Here is a 23,723-nt window from a genome sequence, read left to right on the forward strand (position 1 = left end):
GATGTCAGTGGGGCTGTGAATCTGCTCTGGGTTTCAGCCAGAACTGTAAAGGAACTATCCAAGGTGCTGAACCCAACCCCCAAAATCAGGTTCAGCGCGTTGGGCAACTCCTTTAGCGTTCTGGCTGAAACCCAGAGCGGATTCACAGCCCCACTGACATCGGAGTCACCAGCCTCCGCTGCTTCGGAGCAAGCCCCGCCTCCCTCCGCGCAAGGCTGAGCCTGACCCCGCGTGAGTGCGCGCGAAGGCAGCGGCCCGTCTCGGGGCAGAGCGACACCCGACGTTCTACCGCCTCTCTTTAATACGTTCTGATTGGCTAACAACGGCTTTCGAGGGAACCAGTCAAAGACGAGGCATTTGGAGGCGGGCCGACACGTTCGCGGCAAGGAATCTCAGCTTCGGTTGGCCCAAAGCCCTGCCCTTTCCCTGACACTCAACCAATTCTCACCAAGAATCCGAGGAACGGTTATGATGCGGCATTTCCCCCACCCTCCGGGCCCAGCCGTGCCTCCTCATTGGCCGCTTTGTCTCTGCGCGTCTCGCAACGCCTCCTTCCTTTCCCATTCGCCTTCGATGATTCGAAAGGCGCCGTTCGAAGAGTGGATTGGCTGGCGGCTCTGGCGTGGGGCGGGGTTTGGAACGTGGCGCGCGGTGCGAATGTAGCGGAAGGGAACGGCGAGAAGGCGATTCTGCCGCCGCCGCCGCCGCCGCCGCCGCAGCAGCAGCAGGAGGTGAGAACGCGAGTGGGATTGTTGCTCCCCCCCCCCGCTTCTGGGCATTGTGACATCACAGCCATGGAGGGCGCGGCGCGCTGCCTCATCTAAGCGCCGGCCTCGCCCTGGCGACTAAGCGGCGGCTTCTCCCATTATCCACTTCCGTCTCCTAGCTTGTGGCGTCATCACGAGAGGGCTGTGTTCTTGCGTGGTGACGTCACAACCCTCCCCCCTTCAGTGGCATGGGGAGATCCTTAACATTCGCATTGACTTTACTTAGAAAAATAGTTAGGCACTGACGTCACTGGGGGCTGTCTGTGACGTGATACTGTAATAGAATGCAAAAGACGCTTCATTTCGAAAATAGGATTCTGCTATACTGTGATCATAGTAATAACATTATACATGTTATACATAGTAATAACATTATGTTGAAGGGTAGTTTTGTGTGTGTATATATATATATAGATATAGATATATATCGGAAATCTTGATTGATTTAACAGTGCAAGCCTATGCGGGCCTAGACAGAAGTATGTCCTATTGTGTTCAGTGGGCTTACTCCCAGGTAAGTGTGCATGGGATTGCAGCCTAAGAGTATAATCGTATGCATATTTAGACAGAAAAGCCCTACAACTCCCAGCATCCCTCTAGCCAGCTAGGCTGCGAATTGTAGGATTTTTCTCTGTCTCAACCTGCATAGGATTGTGTCCTAATTGTATGAGCCATTAGCTGACAAAGGCTGAATTTGTATACAGCAGCCTTCCCCAACTTGGTGTTTTGGGCTTCAAATCCTGTCAGCCCTGGCCAGCATAGTCAATGGTCAAGAATGCTGGGAGTTGTGGTCCCAAAATCCAAAGGGCACCAAGTTGGGGAAGGCTGCTGAACACACTTACCTGGGAGTAAGCCCCATTGAATTTAGTGGGACACCCTTCTGAGTCCACATGCACCGCATAATGCTGTAAAAGAAAAATACATTTTTAAAAATTATGCACGCAGGGCTGATATCAGCACCTGGCATCCTTAGGCTGCTGCCATGGGCCACTGCTGACACCTGCTCTGGGCTCGCCCCGCCCTTAAAAAGAAAAAGTCTGGCCTGGGCCTCCAAACAGCGCTAGGCAGCCATTTTAATTTCCCACAATGCTCCAGGAGTGATGCCCAGAAATTAAGGCGGCAGATCGACACAGCAACCTGGCACTTCTTGGGGGCATGACTGCTGCCAGGTCCAGGGGTGAAGGAGAGACACCACCAGACCTGAAGCTGAGCTGAAATGCACCTCAAGCATTCCTGGGCAAGGCATCCCACTCTCCAGTGGAGGCTGGTGGCTCCAGTGTCAGTGGGCGGTGAATCTGCTTCAGTTTCAGTCAAAACTCTAAAGGAGCTCTCCAAGGTGCCCAGACAGCTGCCAGTCACAGGAGACCAGCGGTAACAGTGGAGGCTGGTGACTCGGATGTCAGCAGGGCAGAGCAGCACCTTGGAGAGCTCCTTTAGAGTTCTGGCTAAAACCCGAAGCAGATTCACCACCCCCCTGACATCGAAGCCACCAGCCTCCGCTGCCTCTGTTCTGTCCCACACAGGGTGAGGGGGTGCTGCCTCTCTGCGGTTGCTTGCCACCTGCAGTTTTCTATAGAAGTAATGTGTATTAAAAGCAGATTGATGCTTTTTTTTGTTATTAACAATTTGTTACTTTCTTTCATTTTCCAATACAATACAAAGAGTAAACCCGTCCCTGTCCCATTCCTTTCATTTTAGGTTTTCCTCTCCCTTTTTCATATCATCCTGTATTTAAAGAGTAAAGGTTTCATGCATATAAGTAAATTCATTAAGCAAAAATGGGATAAATAGTGACACAGAAAAAATGAATAAGATTGAAAATAAAAGGGTTGTGTCATGGACGTCTCTTTGCTGGCCTGCACTGGTTTAGCGCTGAATCATATTACTCTGCATATAATTCAAGAAAATTTCCCCATATATATTGGAATTTATTTTATTTTAGTAATTTGGTGTAATATACCTTTTCGTTGGGTAACTAAGGTCAATATATTTTGAATCCAGTTACGTATATTTGGGGTTTTATTTGCTTTCTAGCATGTAGAACAATATGCTTAAGCAGTAGTGTGGCCTTACTAAACTATTTAGAGAGCAATCCTATGGTGAGCATCCCAGGGACCATAGAAAACCCCTCCAAGGTTGGAGACAGTGCTCCAGCCTTGGAAGGGGAGTTGGGGATCCACCCCAGACCATGCTGGCTGCCCCTCCAAGGTCGGAAAAGCAAACTTGGAGGAGGAAAGGGGACATCCCGGTGGGTGGGGAGGGGAGGAAACTGGAGAGGCCAGGATACAAGATACCCTTAGCCTCCTCCAGCTTCCTCCCCTTCCAACGGAAAGCGCCCTCACTAGACTTCAGCTAGGCAGGGCATAGGAAGCTCAGCATCTCCGAGATCGGGGCTTCCAAGCAGTGAGCGATCCTATGAATTGCTCTCTTAAACAATAAGCATTTCAACCCTTTAAGAAATCAGCTGACCAGTTTATTGGGAGCTCCTGTTTAACTGATCAAAGTGCTCTTAAGACCATAAGAAGAGCACTGCTGGATCAGACCAAAGGTCCACCTGGTCTGGCATTCTGTTCACACAGCAGCCAACCACCTGTCGACTGGGAACCACAAGCAGTGCATGAGCGCGACAGCACCCTCCCACCCATGTTCTCCAGCAACTGGTGCACATAGGCTCACTGCCTCTGGTACTGGAGGTGGCACATAGCCATCAGGCCTAGTAGCCATGGATAGTCTTTTCCTCCAGGCATTTGGAGGAATTTAAAGCTATCCAAATCGGTGGCCATCATTACGTCCTGTGGTATCAAATTCCATAGTTTAACTATGTGATGTGTGAAGAAATACTTCCTTTTATCTGTCCTGAATTTCCCACCAATCAGCTTCATAGGATGATCCCAGGTTCCAGTATTTTGAGAGAGGGAGAAAAATGTCTCCCTCTCCACATTCTCCACACCATGCATAATTTTATACACCTCTATCATGTCTCCCCTTACCCTCCTTTTTTCCCAGCTGTTGTAACCTTCCCTCATAGGGGAGATGCTCCAGCCCCTTGACTGTTTCAGTTGCCCTTTTCTGCACTTTTTCCAACTCTACAATATCTTCTTTAGGTGCAGCGACCAGAATTGTACACAATATTCCAAGTGTGGTTGCACATAGATTTGTATAAGGGCAGTATGATATTGGCAGTTTTATTCCCAGTTCCTTTCCTAATTATGCCTAACTTGCCTTTTTTACAGCAGCCACACACTAGGTTGACATTTTCATTGAGCTCTCCACCACAACCCCAAGAACTCTAGTTTGTTGCAGCCCTCATAATACAAGAATGTATTTGGGCTTTTGCTCTCTTTCTCCCTCTTGTTCCTGTTGGTGTCCCTACTATCATTACTGCTATTATGAGTACTTATAAGGCGTCTGATGTTGCAAGAAGTAGATGCTGTGCAGTTTTAAAGTAGATGCAAGAAGTAGATGCTGTGCAGTTTATCTTTGCAGATAGCCTGCAATTAACCAAGCAAGATAGCAAAGGGGTAGAGAATGCCCCAGTTCTGCACTACTTCTTCATTCGCCTCTGGAGTTCTGTGCCACGGGATGCAGTGATGGGCTTCAAAGGGGAGTTATACCAATCCAAGGGTTGGTTTATCCATGGCCATGAGCCGTAGAGGCTGTTTTGAACCTCCATGTTTGGGGGCAGTTTAGCTCTGAAAACCATTTGCAAAGAGGTTGCACCTAGCACTTATGCCAAGTTTGTATTTAAGCCGAGGAGGGCGATTTCCTGCAGTTAAGGCTTGAAAGATTCCCAGACACATCTCGCTGGCCACTGTGAGAAGGATGTTCATTCAATCCATCTGGGCTTCCTATGTTCTCCAAATCCCTCCCTGAGCCAAGACTTATCCTTCTTTGTTCTCACTAGGCATCATGAGGCGTTCGCCAGCTGGCCCCAGTTCCAGAAGAACCCCCTCAACCCCCCCTTCACGCCGGGGGCGATCTCCCAGAGCGTCACGCCAGGGACAGTCACCTCGAACCTCTCCACGCCGTCCTCGTCAGAGGCAACCCCCAGCAGAAGAGGCAGGTAAGAAGTGCCGAGTCCCAGCTTTGGGGGCCAGAGTGAGTTGATGCAAAGTGCTGGTCTTGCCCTGCTTCAGGGCTGTTGAACCTCTTTCAGCCAAAGGCCAATATCCATTTCAGGGAAGCTCTCGGGACTGCCCTCCAGTGGTGGGCAGGGCTGAAGGCAAAAGGGGCGGAGCCAAAATGCCAGCATATTTTAGCTTAAAGCTCTTACCGCCACTCAGTCATTCAGCCATTTGGGGAGGCATTTCAGCTGAAGCTTAGTGATGGAGCACATACTTTGCATGCAGGAGTTCCCAGGTTCGATCCCTGGATTCTCCAGGTAGGATAGGAAAGAATCCTGCCTGAAACCCTGGAGAGCTGCTGCAAACCTGTGTTGACAATATTGGGCTAGATGACCAAGGGTCCAACTTAGTCTAAGGCAGCTTCCTATGTTCTATTTCAGCCTTTTTAAAATGGGGGGGAAAACTGCACAAAAACAGGGAAGCCACCCCAAATGGTTGTGAGGGAGAGGGGCTGGCCCAGGGGAAAGGAGCATGGAATCCCGAAGGGCCAGATCTGGTCCCCGGGCAGACCAGTTCTGCACCCCTGCTCTGCTTCATCATAGTGCTTCATAAGAGCTAACAGTTTCCCGCACACACTCCTGTAACGTGATGTTTGGCACAAACGTGCCTTTCAAAAAAACAACACATTCCTGCTGATGCATGGGAACGGGTGTTCCAAACAGATGTAAACCAACCAAAGTTGTCTTTTTTCATCAAGTAAATATTTGGAGAACATGTAACCCGGTTTGGATGAAAGCTTTGGGGGCTGACCCTTGAGCGCAAGGCTAGATGAGCCACCAGAGATCTGACCTTGGCCTTGGGAATTCTGAAGGATTTCTCTGACCTTGATTAAAGAGACTCGTGCTCTTGGCAGCAATTCGCTTGGCATTTCAGTTTAATCTGGAATAAACCTAAAGATGGGATGGGAACCAGGAATGTCGGCAGATCATTCCACTGCTGTTTGCTTCCAAGTATGTCTGCTCGGGAGTGCAGCCGAATAATCTTGATCTGACTGGTGCATACAGTCTGGGACTAATTAGCAGTTTGATTTGGCTCCAATAAATTCCCAATTTTCAGTGGTTCTCCTAGGTAGAGAACCTAGGAGAACCTCCCCCCTCCCTAGGTATGCTACCAGAAGTCCTATAGCTCAGGTGTTCTGAACCTGTGGCCCCCCATATGTTGTTGTGACTACAATACCCATCATACCTGACATTGGCCATGCTGGCTGGGGCTGATAGAAACTGGAGTTGGACAACATCTGGAAGGCACGAGGTTCCGCAGCCCAAGGCCCGCATTCATGTTTGTGTAAGCCTCTGGGGCTGCATGCCAGAGGTAAGCATGGCCAACACAAAAAGTAGGTGAAGCCAAGCAACATCTCCTCTCTCCCCCTCGTTCTCCTCCCTTCTTTCCCCCTTCTTTCTCCCCCCACTCCCTTTCTAGACACTTGAGAAAAGGGGATTCCTTTTTCTCAGTGCACAGAGAGGAAGCCAAGCAATCTCTAGATGCAGGAAGAGATGATTCTGTTCCTGCACTGTCAGATTATTGCAGGGAAGGGACGGGTGAGGGGTGTGGCCTGGCAGAGAGATGAAGTGGGCCAGATGGAGAGACCAGGTGGGCTGCTTTCAGCCCGTGGACTGGAGATTCCCCACCACTTTGCTAGAGAGATTGAGTCTAGTACCTTATGTCAGCCTTGTATTTCAGTACTAGCGTAGTCGCCATAGGTGACCAAGAATTGCGTGCAGGCGAGTGCCGTTTACATTTTATTTATATCCCACCTTTTTTCCTCTTGCAAGGAACCCAAGGCAGCTTACATAGTCCTCCTCTTCCCCCCATATGAGTGGGCTGATGCAAGAGGGATGGAGTGTGTTGCCACCCCCCAGCCCCAGTGGAGAAATCACGTGTGCTGCCAGAGAATGGAAGCACTCCTCTCTCCACCCTCAGTGAGAAATGCAGCAGACTTTTGGAGGAGGGACGGAGCTCCCAGCAAGTAAACATTTTTGTTGGCTGGTAACATCCATGGGCTTTATTTACAAAACTGCCTTATATATTGCTGCGCTAGTACATCTTGCCGAATCACTCTGGGCACCTCCACCTCTTCAGCTGTGGCCTTCAAACCATATTCTATGGGACCGGAGGTGGGGGTGGGGGTCCTCAGAAGGTGTTCATGGGTTCTTCAGTGAAAAGGGAAGGTTTCCCTGAAAGACAGGTTGCCCACCCAGGACTGTTTTTACCAAGACATTTTGCTGCCTGAGGTAAAGCAGCAAATGGTGCTCCCTTCAGCCAAGTTACGAAGTACTGAAGTTTGTTTGTTTGTTTATTTATTTACAGGATTTATATATGGCTCTATATCTCCAAAGATTCCTGAGCAGTGAACAATAAAAAGAAAGGGGGGAAAGTATCAAAATACATAATTAAAATATTTAAAATTAGATTACGTTATCTAAAACCATGGCTGGTTAGTCAGGGAAGGAAAGGAAAGGTTCCTCCTGTGCAAGCACCGAGTCATTGCTGACTCCTAGAGGGACGCTGCTTTCGCTGGCGCTTTCATGGCAGACTATAGCGGGGTGGTTTGCCATTGCCTTCCCCAGTCGTGACTACCTTTCCCCCAGCAAGCTGGGTACTCATTTTATTGACCTCAGAAGGATGGAAGGCTGAGTCGACCAGAGCCGGCTACCTGGGACCTAGCTTCCGCTGGGATCGAACTCAGGTTGTGGGGAGAGTTTTGATTGCAATACTGCTGCCTACCACTTGTTTAAATAAAAATGTCTTCAGCAGGCAGTGAAAACAAAACAACGTTGGTGCCTGCCTGACGTCAACAGGCAGGGAGTTCCACAGAGAGGGAGCCAGCATGCTAAAAGTTCTACTCCAAGTTATTTTGGCAGCTGAGGCAGGAAATCCCACAAGCACCTCTCTCTGGCAGTAAAAATACAACAATAATAAATTATATATTGAGCAATTGGCTGCCCTTTCATGGAACCTCTAATCAGCTGCATGAGGTGGCTACCTCACTCTGTCTAATGGTAGGGCCAGCCATTTCCCCCCTGCAGTATCCAGGCACAAAAATTATGGGAGCATTTTAGGAGACAGTCTCAGTTCTCACTGGGCAACAGTGAGGTCCTTGATGAACTATGTGAACTGAGCGACCCCATCTGGAAAGAGACAATCTAGTTGCCATTAACTTTGCTTTGGCAGCGTCCAGACTTGACTGCTGCAATGCATTGTGCATGGGGCCGTCCTTGAAAACAGTTCCGAAACTTCAGCTGCTTCAAAATAACTTCTGCCAGATTAGTAGGAACTCGCTGGAATGATCCTATCTTGCCACATCTTTCAATGTGGAAAGATCTACATTGCTTCTAGTTTGGTTCCAGGCATAAGTGTGAGTGCTGGTGCAGACCTATTGTTCCTTCTGTTTCCAATCTCCAGGTGGGAGTGCTGTTGCTTATGTAGCCAAAACAGCACTACTCACTTACATGATGAACAAACAAATACCCTAAGGTGGGGGGAATCCCAAAGACCGCCCAGTGAGGACTGAGCATGCTCAGTGACCACAGAATCCTGACTAATGGGGAGGAGTTTACAGAAAACCAGGATGGGAGCGGGAGAATGCAAGAGGGCATGGCTGACTGACTAGATCAGTGAACATGAGCCCTCTGCATTTCAACAGCTTGTTGCATGACCCACTTGTGCTGCACAAAGTGGTCTGGGAATCTCGGTTCTGAGTAAGCACCGTTCACACTTGCACATCTGGGGTTAAGCGGCAGAGCTTCCGAGTCTGAGAGTTTGACCATTCTAGGAGCCTCAGCACCTGTCTGAGAAACTAGGAGAAAATACACCTTTCCTGGAAATGATAGACCAGGGGTGTTGAACCTGTTTCAGCTCAAGGGCCAAATTCCATTTCAGAGATGCTCTCGGGGGCCGCATCTTTGTGGTGGGCGGGGCTGAGCCACATCGCTCCCCCCCCCCCCCCAGAGCATATTGTGTCTTAAAATTCTTACTGCTGGTAATGAAGCTTTAGGAGACGTATTCCAACCATTTAGAATGGAGGGGAAATGGCACAAAAGTCCGGAAACCACCAAAAGATTGGTGGTTGGGAGAGAGTGGGTGGAGCTTGGGAAAGGGGCTGTGGTCATCTCTGGAACCCAGGAGGGCTGGATTTGGCCCCTAGGCCTGAGGTCCTGGACTCCTGCAGTAAACACTATTTCTAGAGATGTTCACTGCTGGTGCCACCTGCCCCCCATTCTGAAATACCCCCCTGACGTGACAGCTTTGTGCCATGTGAGCCTCCTTTCCTACAACTGACTGCGTGTGCTCCATAAATCTCCTTCTCCCCCTGCAGGGCGCCGGCGTCGGCGAAGGTACCGACCTGGCCAGCGGGCGATGCTGGAGATCCGGAAGTACCAGAAGAGCACCAACCTACTCATCCGTAAGCTGCCCTTCGCCCGTGTGGTGAGTCCTCCACATGAAGGCTGAGTGCCAGCACAGCAGGGGTGTTGAACCTCTTTCAGCCCGAGAGCCGAATTCCATTTCAGAGAAGTTCTCGGGGGCCGCCTTCCAGGGGTGGGTGGGGCTGAAGGCAAAAGGGTTAGCCCCCCAAATACCAGCCTATTTTAGCATAAAGTTCTCACAGGCCTTAGCAGAGACATTTCAAACTACACAAAAGGCGGGAAACCACCAAATGATCGGTGAGTAGGGTTAGGAAAACGGAGTGTGGCCGTCTGGAGAACCATGTAGGGCTGGATTGGGACCCCAGGAAGGCCAGATTTGGCCCGCAGGCCTGAGCACCCCTGCGGTGCAGCATTCCCCTGGACCTACCTGCTGTCATCTCTTCCCTCTGAATACACTTCACCCTTCCTAACAAGAATTTAGCTAGTTAAAAGTGTGTGCGTGAGTGAGTCAGTGAGCGACTGAGACTTATTTACATGTGTAGACTTGATTTGCAGAATTGAGATACCCCTTGATTTTGGCTCAAATCAAGTCTGCACATCTTGGGTTCTGTGCGTGTAGGCCTCTATGCACAAATGTTATGCTCTTCCAACAGGGGCTGGGATGAATGCTAAAGCGGGAGTGGGGGGCAGAACTGTATGGTGTGTTCCCAATCCCCTACCACATGGTCAATTTTGACCCTTTGCTGTATGAGCTCCTTGGGGTCTCAGCCAGGACATCTTGTATCTAAAACATAATTTCTTAATCCTTCCAAGGAGGTTTAGGACAGCCTTCTTCAACCTGGTGCCCTCCAGATGTGTTGGACTGCAATTCCCATCATTCCCAGTGCTTGGTGGGAATTATGGGAGTTGCAGTCCCAACACATCTGGAGGGCACCAGATCGGGAAAGCTTGGATTAGGACAAGGGCAGCCGCATGCCGATGCACACATTATGTGCCTTCACCGTTTAGCCCATTGCGGCTTTCCAGCACAGGTGCACTTTACATGCATGTACGGTAAGTTTGCATGACCCAGTTGCACACGCTCTTTTCTACACAGAATTGCTTTCCAGGTAGGGAAACACATAACCTATGACGCAACCCTCCAGTTACATCTTTTTCATTCCTCCACGACCCCCTCGAAGTGCAATTTCATGGTTTGTCCACATGGTGGTGCCATTTATCTGATAAGTAGCCACAGAAGCTTTGTTCGCAAAGGGTTCTTTCTAGCAGTCCTGGAAATATATATATATATATATATATATATATATATATATATATATATATATATATTTTAAAGAAAATAAAACGTGTAATTGTTTTTATTCATTACATTTCTGATCCGCCCAATAACCAATATTCTCTTCAGTCACTAATTGCTGACCCTTTTAATCCTTAGCCTCAATTTCTCTCTTTCTCTGTGACACTAAACCCTTTTTTCCTGGCCTTTTCCTTCATGAACAGGGGTGAAGAGCTGTGGTTTCTTTTTTTTGCTTCTGCCGCCTTTTTGAATATTTGGAAAAATATCCAACCTGTTCCCACCTACCCCTTTCCTCTCTCCTTTTAAGCTAAATGCATCTGGTTCCTTCAGTCTCTCCATGTAAGATTTTTTGTCTAGATCAGTGACTTTCAAACGGTGTTCCAGGGTTCCATTTTAAGTGAAGAATCAATTAAAAGGCAGATCACTTAGGGCACAATCCTATGCATGTTTAGACAGAAAAAAGTCCTTTTTCTGTCTAAACATGTGTAGGATTGGGCCCTTAATCAACTTTATTTTTAAGTATTAGCCCTAGTTTTTAACATGAAGAGCCCGTGAAAATGCTGTCACAGCATCCTTCTGGTGACCTGCCCTGGATAAACTCCCGCAGCGTTCCTTAGCCTGGTGCCCTCCAGATGTGTTGGACTGCAACTCCCATCATTCCCAGCCAGCAACGCCATTGGCCTTGCTGGATAGGACTTGCAGTCCAACACATCTGGAGGACACCAGATTGGGGAAGGCTGAGCTACCCTATTTGGTAGCAGCTGAAGCTCTGGGGCTCTCCATGCCAGCCCCTGCAATAAAGAACCTTATTAATAGTCTTGAGAGTGCACATCCTGCTTTGGGTATTTTATTTTCAAATAGAAAAGCAGTATAGATTTGTTTTTAAATAAGAGTTATTATATCTATATCCATCATCATCATCCATTATTATTATTATTGTTGTTGTTGTTCAGTCGTGTCCGACTCTTCGTGACCCCATGGACCAGAGCACGCCAGGCCTTCCTGTCCTGCGCTCTCTCCTGGAGCGTGCTCAAGTCCATATTCATTGCATCGGTGATGCTATCTAGCCATCTCATCCTCTGCCGTCCCCTTCTCCTTTTGCCTTCAGTCTTTCCCAGCATCAGGGTCTTTTCCAGAGAGTTTTCTCTTCGCATTAGGTGGCCAAAATATTGGAGCTTCACCTTCAGTATCTGTAATTACTATAATTACTATTATCATTACATATATATCCTGCCTTTTTTCCTCTCGCAAGGAACTCAAGGTAGCTTACGTGGTCCTTTTCTTTCTACACTGTGAGGTAGGTCAGGCTGAGAGTCAGTGACTGGCCCAAAGTCACCCAGTGAGCTTCATGGCCAGGTGAGGACTCAAACCCAGGTCTCCCGATTCCCAGTCCAACCACTACGCTGCACTGGCCCTCTTGTACTCTTATATGGAGTTCCTTGTAGACTCCCATTGAGGTTGCTGATCAGGCCTGGGTCTGCTTAACTTCAGTAAAGCTATAGCATAGGATATTTTTAGAATGATGGGTCTTTCAGACTAAGAGTGTTCCTGGAGCAAATTTCGGCTTAGGCAGGAACCCATTTAAACGCGTTCAAGCCTCGCTCGTGTCTCGGCACCAGCTGAAGCTCCTCCCAACGCCCAGTCTATAAACCAGCGTTGATAATATTGGCCCGTTTTACAGGGTTGTTGTGCACATTACTGATTAGAATATGCAGAAGGTATTCTACGTGCACCCTTAAGGCTGCAATCCTATATTCCAGGGATTGGCAACCTGATGCCTTTCAGATGTTTTGGATTACAGCTCCTGACTGTTGGCCATGCTGGGTGGGTCTTGCGGGAGTCATAGTCCAAAGCGATGTGAGGGCACTGGGTTGTCTAGCCCTGCTATACCCACTTACCTGAAAGTAAACGTCATTGAACTCAATGGGCTTACTTCTAAGTACACCTGTAGAGCAGGAGTAGGCAGATATTTTGGGCTAAATGTTTTGGACTTCAACTCCCAGCCATCCTTAGTATTGGCCATGTTAACAGGGGCTTATGGGAGTTGAAGTCCAAAACTTCTGGAGATCTACCTTCTGCTCACCCCTGATGTATAGGATTGCACAGTAATTATTGTTTTGCGATATGGGCTGTATGCCCTTCCGTCATAGCAACCGAGGGAGAAAAGGTTGCTGTGCGGGTCCCTCCAGCAGGGCCCGAGTCCTGCCTTGCTTTGATTCCAGTCTTCCTCTCTTCCTTCCCACCCAACAGGTGCGCGAGATCTGCTTGGATTTCACCCGGGGGGTTGACATGCAGTGGCAGGCGATGGCTTTGCTGGCGTTGCAAGAGGTGAGTGTTGAGAGGGGGTCGGGGAGAGAACAGGGCTCCTTTGGGAAGCATCTAGGGCTAGCCCAGACTTTTTTTGGCCAGTTAGGCCGGCTTACGTGCATGCACAGACACACACACCCTATGCTTTTCCACCCGTCTATTATACACACACACACACACACACACTAATGGGTGTGCCAGCTGTTGCCTTCTTTTTTGGGTAGCAGGCAACGTGAAGGGTGTGTGTGTGTGTGTGTGTGTGTGTATATGTATATGAAAGATAGAAAGACGAAGAACAGAGTAATATATTTTGAGCTAAATGTTTCTGCTTCCAACCTCATCAGTAGCTGTGCTCATGAGCTGTGCTACTGATGAGGAGGGAAGCCGAAACATTTACCTCAAAATATAATTTTAAAAATACTCTGTTGTTGGTCTTTCTATCCTTCTTATATATTTCACCTTAAGACTGGCTGCGTCCATTGCTTTGCTTTGCTGTTGTGCCGCTTTACACACCTCTCTCTCTCCGCGCACACGTGCACACACACACGTAATTTATTTTATTACGTTTCTGCCCAACCTTCCCCCCGCAAGGAGTTTAAGGAAACATCCCCAATCTCTTCTGCCCCCCTTACCCTCACAGCAACCCTGTGAGGTAGAAAGTTTCTACCTGTGAGGTAGAAACCCTGTGACTGTGAGAAAGTGACTGGCCCAAGGCCGCTCACTGAGCTTCATGGCTGAAGAGGGATTTGAACCAGGGTCTCTGCAGTCCCTGTCCCCACTGCCACTGCCCCACACTGGGTCTTCCACTATTGTATTGGCTGAAGGATCAAATCCTGTCTCTCTCTCCCCCTGTTGCACTGCACAGAACAGTCTAGTGGAGGGAAGTCAGGACCAGTTGTTTCACCGAGAGACTAGATGCCAAATCACCTCTTTCCTTTCTTTGCTGGGGCGCTGTGATGGGGCGGGGAGTTCCCCTCAGCTTGCCACACACACCACTATTCTCTTCACCCCTCCCTGCCTTAGGATAGAGCTGAACGAAAAGGTAGCTGTAAAGGCACACCGGGTCCTCTGCATTTCTCCCTCCATTCTGGGCCTGTATGAGGAGGCCTGACCAAAGGGCCATCTAGTCCAGTTGCCAGCCGGGAAGCTCATAAGAACACGAGTGCAATAGCGCCCTCCCGCCCATGTTCCCCAGCAACTGATGTAAATAGGCATATCCTTTTTGATACTGGAAGTAGCATATAGCTATCAGGATTAGTAGCCACTGGCAGCCTTCTCCTCCAGGAATATGTCTAATCTCCTTTTAAAGCTGTCCATAACTTCAGGTGTACTTCCGGCCTAGATTCCGTAAGTTGACACTACACACTGCCCTCCCTTTTTCTCTCGCCCTTTTCGCAAGGCGGCTGAAGCTTTTCTCGTGCACCTGATGGAGGACGCCTACCTCTGCGCCATCCATGCCAAGCGTGTCACCCTCTACCCCAAGGACATACAGTTGGCTCGGCGGATCCGTGGCATCCATGAGGGCTTGGGTTAGTTTCCTGCTCCTGTCTCCCTGAGCTGAGGATGTTTCTTCTGCGACCCGAAAAGCCACAGGGAGCGCCTCGGAAAACACCACGTGCTCCAGGACCTGTTTCTGAAGAGCAGTTCCTACCTTGGGCCTAAAACTACCTGCGAGGAGCAGCATGGTCTGACTCCTTTGGAATGGGCTTTGATTTGAACTCTGAGGAGACTTGGGCCTTCCTGCTCCACTCCCCAAAAGCTTCCCTGTCGTACTGATGCAATTCTGAATTCTAGGGGTATGAGAAGAAGTGAGTTGGATTGTTCATCGGCGGAAGGTCACAATTCCACCACAAGTTAAGCACTTTTAAAGCTCTATTGGTTTTTCCAGGGGGGGAGTTACAAAGTGCAAGCTTTAAATCTCTTTGATGGGAACCAGAGGGACTTGAAAATTGCTTCAGGTTTTTTTTAGCGGGATTGTAGCCATAGTTTTTTACTTGGAGTTTTAAACTTCTTTAGACTTCTGGAAAGTAACATTTTATATTAGCTGCTCTTGATGCCCTTAGATATTGCCATCTACTGCAATGTCCCCTCCCGTCCCCTCCCAATTCCAATAGACATCTAGCCCAGGGGTGGGCAGCACATGCCCCACAGGCCACACAGGGATCCCTCCCCCCTCCCATTCAGTAATTTCTGTTTGAGGGGTGGAAATAGTGTCTGTAGTGGCTAAAGAACGCCAAAGCTAACATTTGACCCTTTGGGGCTATGTAGCCACTACGGACACCTTAAATATTAATTGTCATCTTTTATTTTCCAAGAGGGGGTCCAGTGGGGGCAAATTTGCCCACCCTGGATCTAGCCCATCTCATATTCTTCTTGCTGTTATTGCCTCCTTTACGCGTTGCCTTCTTACCCTCACATTTCACTCCAGAAATGGGACTCTAATGGGAGAGGAATAGGAGAAACCCTCCATCCCGGCCTCAGGGGAAAGCAGGCTTGCCTCATCCCTGCTGGAATGTGCAGAGAAAAAATCCTGTTGGAGTCCTAGCCGGGGAAGCCTCTCTGGTAGTTTAAGCTGGATAACAAAACATGCAGACTTGACCCTGAACAACAGCAAGGACATTGAGGGGGTGGGGAGAGAGATGTGGAACGTGCCAATCATGAGAGGCTGTTTTCAATCTATTTTTCTAAAATACGTGTTTTTACGTCTAAGTTGAATAAAGCGGGTTTGAACTTTTGTACGCTTTGCCTGTCCTTGGGATGTGCTTGTGTTACTGTGTTTCTGGGGGTGGAGTTGATTCACTGGCGCTCTGGGGTCAGGGTCTCAGGTACAGACTTTGAAAGCTAGAGCCATGAATTCTCCCAGCACTATTTTCTTTTAGCCCCAGTTTGCCTTCTGGGAAATGGGTGTCTGGTAGTTAGCCATGCAGTCGTTTTGTCAATGGGCCAGCCACCCCCATGGGAGCCATTTTGTGAGAGCACCCATGACACTCAAAATTCCAAATATACTCATCAGCCCAAAAACATTTGGGGACCCTGGGATATGGGACCACCTGATGAAACTGATTGTCAGTAGATTCAGGGTGGACAAAAGAGAGTGCATTTTCACACAATGCACAATTAATATGAAATTTAAAGGGGGATTAGCCAAATTTGTGGAGGAGAGGTCTACCAATGGCTATTAGCCACCTTAGCTCAGTGGGACCTCCATGCTCAGAGGCATAATTCCTCTTCATACCAATTCCAGGGGTGGGGAGAAAGCAGGTGTAGGGGGCTGTTGCCTTCGAGTTGCTTGTATGCTTCCCACAAGCATCAATTTGGCCACTCTGGCCCAGTTCACATGACATGGTGGGTTATCATAGGTCAATTAACCCACAATTAGCTGCAGCGCATGCAGGGTGCATGTGGCCACTGTTTTGAATATGCAACCTCCATTTGGGGCAATTGGAGCTGTGGCATGTTGTGCAAACCCGGCCATCATAGGTTAATCGAGGGCTAAACAACCCACACTTAACCCTCAATTAATAGTTGGATTAACTGGGTTGTTTAACCCTCACGATGGCTGGGTTCGCACAAAGAAGCACAGTCTCTGATCTGAAGTCACATATTCAAAATGGCGGCTGCACACACCTTGCACATGCTATAGCTAATCGTAGTTAAAAACTGAAGGACTAAAATGCCTGAAAGAATAAAGTCTCTATCAGGCGTTCAAAAGACCACAACATAGGTGTCAGGTGAGCCTCTCTGGACAGGGTGTGCCACAAGCGGGGTGTCACCATGGAAAAGGCACCCTTTAGTTGCCATCTGCCTCACCTCATTCAGTGGGGGCACCCAGAGGAGGGCTTGTGAAAATGATGTTTGGGTCCAGGCGGGTTAATACCAGCACCTTGAATTCTTTTGAAGTGACCTGTTGCAGGAAATGGTCAATAGTGGAAGGGCAAGCTGTCTTTTAGTGAAGCTTGTAATTACTAGGGATGTACGAAATGATTTACCTGGTTCGTTTCGTACATCAGTGTTGGGGGGGGGGGAGGCGGTCCGTCCCTCCCCCCGAAATCCTCGACAGCTGGCTCCGCTCCACGGCGACTCCGCAGAGCCGCCGGCCAGGGCAGCCCGCAGCGACATCCGGCCGGTGCTAGGCTGCGCAGGGACGCAAATGGTGGCCGCCATAGCTGCCGCCATTTGAGTCCCTTTTGTTTTGCCGTGATAGGCTATGTAAATATTTACGTAGCCTATCACAGCCTCCGCAGGGACGCAAATGGCATCCCTGCATTAGCCGTGATAGGCTACGTAAGTATTTACGTAGCCTGTCACAGCTAAAATGGTGAAGCGAACGGTGACTGCAGACGCGGCCGCCATTTGCAGAGCAGCGCGAACGCCTTTTGTGGGGCAGGGGGCTTCGTTCCGCCATGGGTTTCGGGGGGCTGAATGCGCTGGTATTCGGCCTCACTGAGATCCGTGGCGGAATTCTCCGCCATCCCTAGTCATTACTGGTCTCATTTAGGACCCCCGTGACAAACTTTTGAGTGGTAGTGGGCCTCCAAAGGTCTTGGGCAGAGGTCTTTTCCATCTCTGTGAGGGCACATAAGATTGCAGCCTGAGTGTTTCCCCTCTCTTCTTGCCGTGTGATGCAGGCAGCTGGAACTTCAGAAGTGGCTACAGGAATCCCTGGTCAGCTGCAAAATTCAGCGGGTGGCCTTGGGCCTAACAACCTTGCCAGATTTGCAATGACTTTTAGAGGCAGGCGTGGAGAGCAACATGACTGTATTTAATCTTGGGCCATTTCAACCTCCAATGTATCTCTCGAAACCCGGAAATGAGATTTTGGAATGAGTTCAGGGATGGTTATTCTGGGGGGAAGGGGGGCAAGGAAGAATTGTGGTAGGCCCAGCCTCACTGTACTTTATTGTATGCTGTGCAGTGCTCAGCATACCCCAACCCAGCGCCCTCTGAATCTGTTGAACTACAAACCCCTTGGACTACAAACCCCATCATCCATCTGTACTATAAACTCCATCATCTCCAGCAAGCAGCCTCCTGGGCCTATTCTAGGATAAAAAGGAAAGCGGGGGAGACACACCTGCTAAACACAGATTTAAAGTGACATGTTTTGGCCCTCGATCGATTGTCCAAATGGAGGCTTCAGGAAAAATAAAATAAATCCATGAAGGAATGTACGACAAGCCCCCAAACCTCCCCCCCTCGACCTTCAGAGGGTGTGAAAACAACCTCCCTGCTCCCACTTGCTGGCGTTTCCACACTAGCGGACCCAAGTCAAGGTGAAAAGCGTTATTTCAAAATGATAAGGCTGTCACAGTGTCGAGGATGGTGACTAAACTGTCAACGTTTGGGGAGGGGGGATGCTATTTATGCAAGGCGGTGTGGGGTGAGCCTCTTGGATCTCATGAAGGAAAGAAACCTCTGCTCCACTTCCGAGGCAGAGTTGTCCGGTGTTGCTCTGGGATGACGGAGGCCTGTGGGTGGAGAGCATTATGTGGGGAGGAGCTGGCTCTCTCCCAAACGTCCCCCCCCAACTGTCCCTGGATTTATATCCTCCGGGAGAAGGCCCCCTCATGCCCACCAAAACAATGCTGGCTGCTGCTCTTTTCATCCTTGCGCTCCTGGCTCTAGCACTGTTGAGATGGCAGCATGGGAGGGCCTGTGCGGGGGAGGCTATGCCCGGTCCCTGGGCCTTGCCCTTCATCGGAAACATCCCCGACCTCTTCCACGCCGACCTTCCCATCCACTTCCTCAAGTTAGCCCAGCTCTACGGACCCATCTATCGCCTCCGCTTTGGAAATAAAGGTGAGCTTAAGTGTGTAACAGGTGGTAGCAGTGGGATGGGGGCGGGGATCAGGCAGTGGTTGCAGTTAGCAACTAAATTAAAAACGACCTCTTCGCTGAGGCTTTTAGTGGTTCTTTATAGTTTTATTATCTTTACTGCTGCTGGGTGTTTGATTTTTGTTTTTTGTGGTCTTCTTGCTTCTGAGTTGGATCCAGATCCCATCATGCTTTGAGTAGATCCACTGAAATCATTTCTAACTTGATCTCAATGGATACTTCTAATGTGCTGCTTTTGAATAGTACTTTGGTTTTTTTTTTAAAGTAGCTTATAAATGTGTTAAATGAATAAAGGCTGGGGAAATTAGGAGTGCTTCGTAAAGTTTTCCATCAGGACGATTGGGAAGGGAAGGTGTCTGGAAACCAAGTGCTGGGAGGAAAGGTTGAAAGAGCTGGGAACATTTAGACTAGAGAAAAGACAATTTAACTGGGACATGATAGCTGCCTTTGAATATGTGAAGGGCTGTCATGGAGAAAATGGGGCAGCCTTATTCTCTTGTCGCTCCAGAGGGCAAGACTGGAAGCAGGGAAAAACTGGCAGAAAAATTTACATACCAACTTAAATTGGTTCAAGGTAAAGGTAAAATAGCTGATTTTTTATCAAATATAGCATGATTTTATGTCACATATGAATCAGGGACAGACACAGCAATATTTATCAAAGCCTTTCCGCAAATTATGGAAAAGAGACTAATTATAACTTGTTATTATGAAGCACCATAAGAAAACCTCCAAGCAGCCAACGGATTGATTCCACCTCTATTTTTGTCCCTAAAGTAAAAGGGGGGAGGGAATGTGTTAAATGTACTACCCTTTGTCAATAACCAGATTTAAATTTGATGTTTGTTTTTCATTGTATTTGGAAAATTATTTTTTTCAAAAAAGGAATTGCAGGGAGTTGGATGTTAGCTAATACTAGAAGAACGGTCTTAACGGTAAGTGCTGTTGAACAGTGAAATAGACTGCTTTGGGAGGTGATGGGCTCTCCTTTACTGATGGGATTTAAGGGTCCTGCTCTGACCCGTAGGTCTTCTTCAGGGGCCCTCCTTCAGGTGCCCCCACCAAAGGAAGCTAGACGGTGGTGCTAAGACAGAGGTCCTTCTCAGTGTTGGCATCCCACTTTTGGAATAAATTCCCCAAAGTTTGCCTGGCATGTACGTTATGTTTTTGACACCAGCCAAAGATCTTTGCTTTTCTCCCAGGCATTTTAGAGATCTAGGTCTAGGTTATTATGGCTGTTTATCAATTCCTGTGCTGTTTATTGTTTTGCATTCTACTGTGTTTTATTCTTTTAAATATTTGTGTTGTATTTTATATCTTTTGTGTTTTAAAATGGTATTTTAGTTTTTTAACTGGTTGTAATCCATCCAGAGAACCTTCGTTATCGGGCAGATTAGAAATGAACTAAACAAATAAACTGAGGAAAGGAGAAGCCACTGCAACCCCCCAAGGAAATCTGTTCCACTGTCCTTCAGATCTTACCATTAGGAAGTTTCTCCTAATGTTCTTGCCAACTGGATGCTAGGTTTCTGTTAATGCAGCTTAAGATGGCATTTGCTTTTTTTGAAGGAGTGTGTCAGACTGCCCCCCTTTTCCCACACTCCTGTGTTCCTGCAGGAGTCACTTTAGATTTGCCTCCCAACTGGAAGGAAGCAATAGTGCCCATGCTGAGATGTGGCAGGCAGGCTCCTTTCCCTGCACTGGATTGAGGCAGGTGCTGTTCCCTGCACTCCTTCTCCGTTTCATCGTTGGGGCTGGTTTTCCATTTTTGGCATTAAAAAAATGTGTACTGAAGAGAATTTTATCACATGAGGCACCCCCTGGAATCTTACATGGTAAAGGCAGGATATAGGTTGACTCCCTCCATGAAGACTGGTACTGATACTGGTTACTTTATTCCAGGGGTGGGGAATTTTGTCCCTCCAGATGGTATTGGACTCCCATCAGCCCATCAGTCCAATGAAAATGTCAACCCAGTGTGCAGCTGTTGTGAAAAAGGCAAATTCCATGTTAGGCATAATTAGGAAAGGAACTGAGAATAAAACTGCCAAGATCATACTGCCCTTATACAAATCTATGGTGTGACCTTACTTGGAATACTGTGTACAGTTCTGGTCACTGCACCTAAAAAAAGCTATTGTGGAGCTGGATAAAGTGCAGAAAAGGACAACTAAAATGATCAAAGGGCTGGAACATCTCCCCTATGAGAGAAGGTTACAACAGCTGGGACCGTTTAGTTTAGAGAAAAAGCGAGCAAGGGGAGACATGATAGAGGTGTACAAAATTATGCACGGTGTGGAGAAGGTAGTTAAGGAGATATTTTTCTCTTTCGTCATGCTACAACCCCATGGGGTCATCCCATGAAGCTAAACGGTGGGAGATTCAGGACAGATAAATGGAAAGACTTCTTCATGCAGCTCATAGTTAAACTGTAGAATTCACTACCACAAGATCTAGTCATGGCCACCAATTTGGATGGCTTTAAGAAGGGAATTGGACAAATTCCTGGAGGAGAAGGCTATCAATGGCTACTAGTCCTGATGGCTCTATGCTACCCCCTGTACCAGAGGCATTATGCCTATGTATATCAGTTGCTGGGGAACTTGGGCAGGAGGGTGCTGTTACACTCCTGTCCTGCTTGTGGGTTTCCTACTGGGGCAGCTGGTTGGCCACTGTGTGAATAGAACACTGGACTAGATGGACCCTTGGTCTGATCCAGCAGGATTCTTCTTACGTTCTTATCCCCAGCCAGCATAGCCAGGAATGATGGCAGATGGCCTTCTAGATATAGAATGACTCTCTCCCATCATCCCCCCGAACACCATGGCCAATGGTTACAGATGATGGGAGTTGTCATCCAACAACATCTGGAGGGCCACAGTTCCCCATCCCTGCTTTACTCCATAAGTGTGCTTGCTTTACTTTTTTTTAAAAGGAAGATCAAATCTGGGAACCAGGTGAAATGTTTGACTTTGATGCACACAATTTGGGTAACCGACCTAAAGATGAAAAAGAACAACATCCAGGCAGGATCTCGTTCTCTCGTTTTGACTTTTGTTTGGTTAGTGACCCTAGTCCTGTTATCACTTCAACTCCAACAGGTTTTGCAAGATTTTGGAAACAGTACAAACACCTGTTTAGCAAAGTCACAAGTGGTAACTTGTGGTTACAACTTGAGCATGGGTCCTTCTTTGAAATTACCTCCAGTTCTCTCTTTTCAAGAAAAGCCTATGTCCAGCTTTTGCTAAGAAATATTTTGGTGCTATTATGGCTGGTAATTAGTGATCTAAACATCTTTCCAACTTCTCTTTCTTTCTCCTGCCTCCCCGCTTCCCCGGCCCCTATCCGGGTACCTGCTAGACGTGGTGGTTCTGAACAGCTCGGATCTAATTCGTGAGGCGCTGATACGGAAATGGGGTGACTTTGCTGGACGGCCTCACAGCTTTGTAGGTAATCTTGGCCTGGTTGAGTGGGAAGTTAAAGGCTGGCGGTTGAATGGGAGGCTAAACTTACAGACCCAGTTCAGATATAACAACGAAGCTCTGACTCTGTAGAAGGCAGCTTCCTGTGCAGAGAATGCCAAACACAAACTATACAAGCCGTTGAAGAAATTGTAATCAGCAAAGTTCATATATTCATATGTTGTGGTCGTGTCCTGTTGTGTTACAGGGCCTGTTTGCATGTAACGACAACCCATCCATTTAAAAACTGATGGGTTGTCATGTGAAAGGATTTAATTATCCTAAGGTGGTCATTTGGCCTGGTTAACCTTGTCCTGGATCAAGGGTCAAGCTCCCAGGTCCCAAGGTCTAATGGAAAGGGGAACATGGTAGGGGTGCTGTTTTTCTCCTACAGTTAGAAATTTGCTGTTTGCTAAGAAATGGTTTCTGGAAGCTTTGCAATATCTGTACTAATTTCGGAATCATGATATGATAAGGAATAATCTTGAGTAATGTATGACATTTGCTAATAGTACGCTGTATTATGATTGGCCATTAGGCTGTACTATGATTGGCCCTTGCGCTGTCTCATATCTCAGGTATAAGAATGTGTGTTTGTTAGAAGAGGGTTGTTGTTCCCACCTGTTGGCGACCAACCTTAATGCATGAATAAAGAAGTGTTTAACTCAGCCTGGACCTCCAGCCTCATTCCTTATTGAGCAGAGAACCCCACACATGCACAAGCAGGAGACAGCAGGCACACTACCTACAGCGAACCCCCCCCTTCCACTTTTACTCCACAGCCCATGATGGGCTCCTTTGTAGGTTGTGGAGCCTGACATCTGAACCTGGACAGCTGGGTTGTTGAGGGGCTAAACAACCCAGCAGTGAACCCCACAACACGCAATGGGTTAACTGCTGGGTTGTTTAGCCCCTCAACAACCCAGGGGTCCAGGTTTGGTCGTTATGCTCCACAGCCTACGAAGGAGCCAACTGTGGATTGTGGAGTAAAAATGGAAGAGGTGTGTGTGCTCTCTCCTGCTCATGGGAGTGGGTTGCAAACACCTCTTCCATTTTTATTCCACAACCTTCGTAGGTTTGTTTAAAAACCTAGGTTGTTGGGTTCTACTTCTGTTGTCCTGGAAACACAGCCAAGGAGGTGGGAACACTGAAGTTGTGCGAAGGAGAAGGGGAGATGATTCTGGAGGGAGCAGTCGGGCAGAGATGAAAGGATGCACACATAAGCACCTGTTTTAGGGGCAAGAAAGGAAGTTTAAAGGAGTGTGGGATGCTCCAGAACAGCGCTTTGATTTTTCACCACTTCATTGATTTTTCCCCACTTCATTTTTCGCCACATGCTGTTCTCAGAAATGGCAAACGTTACACATCAAACTATACATGTTACATCAGCATGGGCTCTGTTAACAATATAAGAACAAAACGTAAAAGTGACATCAAAGGAATGAATTGTGTTCATGTCGATGGAGGCCTGCAGTGTAATAGCTAAAAGTTGGGAAACTACAGGACTTCTGACACTGAAATCTTGGTATATGGAGCTGTAAGAAATAGCCAGGGCAGAAAAATTGATA

General features: G+C 48.0%; 2 protein-coding genes across 2 annotated transcripts in view; both read left to right on the forward strand.

The window, feature by feature from the left end:
• Positions 1–629: 629 nt before the first annotated feature.
• Positions 630–15,610, forward strand: CENPA (centromere protein A). The gene is made up of 5 exons (XM_084831131.1): positions 630–731; positions 4,672–4,830; positions 9,207–9,316; positions 12,803–12,880; positions 14,259–15,610. The coding sequence occupies exons 2-5, from the start codon at positions 4,677–4,679 to the stop codon at positions 14,391–14,393; spliced, it is 477 nt and encodes a 158-aa protein (XP_084687257.1). The 5' UTR covers positions 630–731; positions 4,672–4,676; the 3' UTR covers positions 14,394–15,610.
• A 2,638-nt stretch (positions 15,611–18,248) lies between these two features.
• The window catches only part of CYP21A2 (cytochrome P450 family 21 subfamily A member 2), a 28,346-nt gene continuing 22,871 nt past the window's right edge, over positions 18,249–23,723 (forward strand). Inside the window, exons 1-2 of the mRNA XM_084831029.1 lie at positions 18,249–18,658; positions 22,055–22,144. Coding sequence (XP_084687155.1) covers positions 18,346–18,658; positions 22,055–22,144 — 403 coding nt within the window. The 5' untranslated portion in view covers positions 18,249–18,345. The remainder of the gene's footprint in view (positions 18,659–22,054; positions 22,145–23,723) is intronic.

Source organism: Heloderma suspectum, chromosome 2 (assembly GCF_057233095.1).
Source record: "Heloderma suspectum isolate Gila_16-S chromosome 2, 16-S_ref, whole genome shotgun sequence".
NCBI lineage: Eukaryota > Metazoa > Chordata > Lepidosauria > Squamata > Helodermatidae > Heloderma > Heloderma suspectum.

What these genes read in the sequence shown, in the direction of transcription:
- CENPA (XM_084831131.1), top strand. Translation starts at nt 4,677, where the DNA reads ATGAGGCGTTCGCCAGCTGGCCCCAGTTCCAGAAGAACCCCCTCAACC. An exon ending in ACCCCCAGCAGAAGAGGCAG is followed by an intron (nt 4,831 to 9,206) that starts GTAAGAAGTGCC and finishes CTCCCCCTGCAG; the next exon opens with GGCGCCGGCGTCGGCGAAGG. An exon ending in CTTTGCTGGCGTTGCAAGAG is followed by an intron (nt 12,881 to 14,258) that starts GTGAGTGTTGAG and finishes CCTTTTCGCAAG; the next exon opens with GCGGCTGAAGCTTTTCTCGT.